General features: G+C 38.8%; 1 protein-coding gene across 2 annotated transcripts in view; it reads left to right on the forward strand.

Moving 5' to 3' along the window:
* Positions 1-5,000, forward strand: part of pkn1a (protein kinase N1a) — a 60,771-nt gene that overhangs the window by 32,158 nt on the left and 23,613 nt on the right. For both annotated transcript variants that reach the window (XM_087787028.1, XM_087787021.1), the window contains exon 6: positions 4,787-4,932. In XM_087787028.1, coding sequence (XP_087643154.1) covers positions 4,787-4,932 — 146 coding nt within the window. The remainder of the gene's footprint in view (positions 1-4,786; positions 4,933-5,000) is intronic.

Here is a 5,000-nt window from a genome sequence, read left to right on the forward strand (position 1 = left end):
TCGCTGAGAATCCACTTTCTTACTCTCCCTCTGGTGTGTCACCCGCGCCAGAGTGTGTTGTGTACACACTGGGTCTCCAGGCTCCAGACCCGCCCGGGGTCACGTGGGGGTCAAGCCTGCAGCAGCACCTTATTAGGAGAGACTGGAGTCAGGAAGCCACGCATCGACGTTCACCAGAAATGTTGGAGTTTCTCTGTGTCTACGTCAGAAACTGTTGCTTTAGATCAGAGTTGATGCTGCACTGTTGTTGTTGTTGTTGATGCTTCACTGTTGTTGTTGTTGTTGTTGTTGTTGATGCTTCACTGTTGTTGTTGATGCTTCACTGTTGTTGTTGTTGTTGATGCTTCACTGTTGTTGTTGTTGTTGATGCTTCACTGTTGTTGTTGTTGATGCTTCACTGTTGTTGTTGTTGTTGATGCTTCACTGTTGTTGTTGTTGATGCTTCACTGTTGTTGTTGTTGTTGATGCTTCACTGTTGTTGTTGTTGATGCTTCACTGTTGTTGTTGTTGTTGATGCTTCACTGTTGTTGTTGTTGTTGATGCTTCACTGTTGTTGTTGTTGTTGATGCTTCACTGTTGTTGTTGTTGATGCTTCACTGTTGTTGTTGATGCTTCACTGTTGTTGTTGTTGTTGATGCTTCACTGTTGTTGTTGTTGTTGATGCTTCACTGTTGTTGTTGTTGTTGATGCTTCACTGTTGTTGTTGTTGATGCTTCACTGTTGTTGTTGTTGTTGATGCTTCACTGTTGTTGTTGTTGATGCTTCACTGTTGTTGTTGTTGATGCTTCACTGTTGTTGTTGTTGTTGTTGATGCTTCACTGTTGTTGTTGTTGTTGATGCTTCACTGTTGTTGTTGTTGTTGATGCTTCACTGTTGTTGTTGTTGTTGTTGATGCTTCACTGTTGTTGTTGTTGTTGTTGATGTTGATGCTTCACTGTTGTTGTTGTTGTTGATGCTTCACTGTTGTTGTTGTTGATGCTTCACTGTTGTTGTTGTTGTTGTTGTTGTTGATGCTTCACTGTTGTTGTTGTTGTTGATGCTTCACTGTTGTTGTTGTTGTTGTTGATGCTTCACTGTTGTTGTTGTTGATGTTGTTGTTGCTTCACTGTTGTTGTTGTTGATGCTTCACTGTTGTTGTTGATGCTGCACTGTTGTTGTTGTTGTTGTTGATGCTTCACTGTTGTTGTTGTTGTTGTTGTTGATGCTTCACTGTTGTTGTTGATGCTTCACTGTTGTTGTTGTTGTTGATGCTTCACTGTTGTTGTTGTTGTTGTTGTTGATGCTTCACTGTTGTTGTTGTTGATGCTTCACTGTTGTTGTTGTTGTTGTTGATGCTTCACTGTTGTTGTTGTTGTTGTTGATGCTTCACTGTTGTTGTTGTTGTTGTTGATGCTTCACTGTTGTTGTTGTTGTTGTTGTTGTTGTTGATGCTTCACTGTTGTTGTTGTTGATGCTTCACTGTTGTTGTTGTTGATGCTTCACTGTTGTTGTTGTTGATGCTTCACTGTTGTTGTTGTTGATGCTGCACTGTTGTTGTTGTTGATGCTTCACTGTTGTTGTTGTTGTTGATGCTTCACTGTTGTTGTTGATGCTTCACTGTTGTTGTTGATGCTTCACTGTTGTTGTTGTTGTTGTTGTTGATGCTTCACTGTTGTTGTTGATGCTTCACTGTTGTTGTTGTTGTTGATGCTTCACTGTTGTTGTTGTTGATGCTTCACTGTTGTTGTTGTTGTTGATGCTTCACTGTTGTTGTTGTTGATGCTTCACTGTTGTTGTTGTTGTTGATGCTTCACTGTTGTTGTTGTTGTTGATGCTTCACTGTTGTTGTTGTTGTTGATGCTTCACTGTTGTTGTTGTTGATGCTTCACTGTTGTTGTTGATGCTTCACTGTTGTTGTTGTTGTTGTTGATGCTTCACTGTTGTTGTTGTTGTTGATGCTTCACTGTTGTTGTTGTTGTTGATGCTTCACTGTTGTTGTTGTTGATGCTTCACTGTTGTTGTTGTTGTTGATGCTTCACTGTTGTTGTTGTTGATGCTTCACTGTTGTTGTTGTTGATGCTTCACTGTTGTTGTTGTTGTTGTTGATGCTTCACTGTTGTTGTTGTTGTTGATGCTTCACTGTTGTTGTTGTTGTTGATGCTTCACTGTTGTTGTTGTTGTTGTTGATGCTTCACTGTTGTTGTTGTTGTTGTTGATGTTGATGCTTCACTGTTGTTGTTGTTGTTGATGCTTCACTGTTGTTGTTGTTGATGCTTCACTGTTGTTGTTGTTGTTGTTGTTGTTGATGCTTCACTGTTGTTGTTGTTGTTGATGCTTCACTGTTGTTGTTGTTGTTGTTGATGCTTCACTGTTGTTGTTGTTGATGTTGTTGTTGCTTCACTGTTGTTGTTGTTGATGCTTCACTGTTGTTGTTGATGCTGCACTGTTGTTGTTGTTGTTGTTGATGCTTCACTGTTGTTGTTGTTGTTGTTGTTGATGCTTCACTGTTGTTGTTGATGCTTCACTGTTGTTGTTGTTGTTGATGCTTCACTGTTGTTGTTGTTGTTGTTGTTGATGCTTCACTGTTGTTGTTGTTGATGCTTCACTGTTGTTGTTGTTGTTGTTGATGCTTCACTGTTGTTGTTGTTGTTGTTGATGCTTCACTGTTGTTGTTGTTGTTGTTGATGCTTCACTGTTGTTGTTGTTGTTGTTGTTGTTGTTGATGCTTCACTGTTGTTGTTGTTGATGCTTCACTGTTGTTGTTGTTGATGCTTCACTGTTGTTGTTGTTGATGCTTCACTGTTGTTGTTGTTGATGCTGCACTGTTGTTGTTGTTGATGCTTCACTGTTGTTGTTGTTGTTGATGCTTCACTGTTGTTGTTGATGCTTCACTGTTGTTGTTGATGCTTCACTGTTGTTGTTGTTGTTGATGCTTCACTGTTGTTGTTGTTGATGCTTCACTGTTGTTGTTGTTGTTGATGCTTCACTGTTGTTGTTGTTGTTGATGCTTCACTGTTGTTGTTGTTGTTGATGCTTCACTGTTGTTGTTGTTGATGCTTCACTGTTGTTGTTGTTGTTGTTGATAACAGCAACATTTTTAAATAAACGTATGTCAGTTGATCAGTCAGAATATTTATTTAAATTTATTGATGTTTTATAATCATTTCTATATTGAAATGTTACTTCTTTTTTTTTAACACAGAGTTTGATATTTTAGTACAATAATTCTAAAGTAAATATTCTATAATGTTGTTACAATTGAGTCTCCAGACTAAACCAACAGAGCACAGAGCTACTGATCAAACTCTCTCTGGACAGTATTGTCCAGTACTTGACTCTGGTGTTGTGATAGTGTAGTAACAAGTATATATGTGTAGTATTGTCCAGTACTTGACTCTGATGTTGTGATAGTGTAGTAACAAGTATATATGTGTAGTATTGTCCAGTACTTGACTCTGGTGGTGTGATAGTGTAGTAACAAGGATATATGTGTAGTATTGTCCAGTACTTGACTCTGGTGTTGTGATAGTGTAGTAACAAGTATATATGTGTAGTATTGTCCAGTACTTGACTCTGATGTTGTGATAGTGTAGTAACAAGTATATATGTGTAGTATTGTCCAGTACTTGACTCTGGTGGTGTGATAGTGTAGTAACAAGGATATATGTGTAGTATTGTCCAGTACTTGACTCAGGTGTTGTGATAGTGTAGTAACAAGTATATATGTGTAGTATTGTCCAGTACTTGACTCTGGTGTTGTGATAGTGTAGTAACAAGTATATATGTGTAGTATTGTCCAGTACTTGACTCTGGTGTTGTGATAGTGTAGTAACAAGTATATATGTGTAGTATTGTCCAGTACTTGACTCTGGTGTTGTGATAGTGTAGTAACAAGTATATATGTGTAGTATTGTCCAGTACTTGACTCTGGTGTTGTGATAGTGTAGTAACAAGTATATATGTGTAGTATTGTCCAGTACTTGACTCTGGTGTTGTGATAGTGTAGTAACAAGTATATATGTGTAGTATTGTCCAGTACTTGACTCTGGTGTTGTGATAGTGTAGTAACAAGTATATATGTGTAGTATTGTCCAGTACTTGACTCTGGTGTTGTGATAGTGTAGTAACAAGTATATATGTGTAGTATTGTCCAGTACTTGACTCTGGTGTTGTGATAGTGTAGTAACAAGTATATATGTGTAGTATTGTCCAGTACTTGACTCTGGTGTTGTGATAGTGTAGTAACAAGTATATATGTATAGTATTGTCCAGTACTTGACTCTGGTGTTTTGATAGTGTAGTAACAAGTATATATGTGTAGTATTGTCCAGTACTTGACTCTGGTGTTGTGATAGTGTAGTAACAAGTATATATATGTGTAGTATTGTCCAGTACTTGACTCTGGTGTTGTGATAGTGTAGTAACAAGTATATATATGTGTAGTATTGTCCAGTACTTGACTGTGGTGTTGTAGTATTTACAGACCACATGACTCTTGAAGTCGTAACTACTTTCATTTGTTTTCAAACCAAAATATGTCCAAACATCAGCTTTAAAAGCTGCTGGACTCACTGTATCCTCTCGTCCTCAGTCATCATTCTTCATTAAGCTGTGGAGGACGTAACGACTGCTGCCATCTAGAGGCCGGAAGTTTAATTGCAACACAAACAGTAACAAACGCTGTGTATTAATGTCTATTATAACCATGTTAAGAATATCTTTTCTTAAACCCTCGTCAAAGTGTCTCCATCACGTCTCTTAGTAACACCTCGTGGCATCAGAACAACATCTGGTCGTTACGTTGCAGGAAACCAGGACCTGTGCGGCGTCGAGCTTCGCATCGAGGAGCTCAGACATCATTACCGGGTCGAACACGCCGTCGCTGAGGGAGCCAAGAATGTGCTTCGGCTACTGGGAGCCAGTAAAGTCCAGGACAAGAAGGCTTTGTCGGAGGTACATGTGATCCAGCAACAAGCTAGCATGTTAGCTTGTTACCTTTATAGCATATTAGTATGTTAGCA

This window comes from Callionymus lyra, chromosome 1, assembly GCF_982586985.1.
Source record: "Callionymus lyra chromosome 1, fCalLyr1.hap1.1, whole genome shotgun sequence".
In the NCBI taxonomy this organism is placed as follows: Eukaryota; Metazoa; Chordata; class Actinopteri; order Syngnathiformes; family Callionymidae; genus Callionymus; species Callionymus lyra.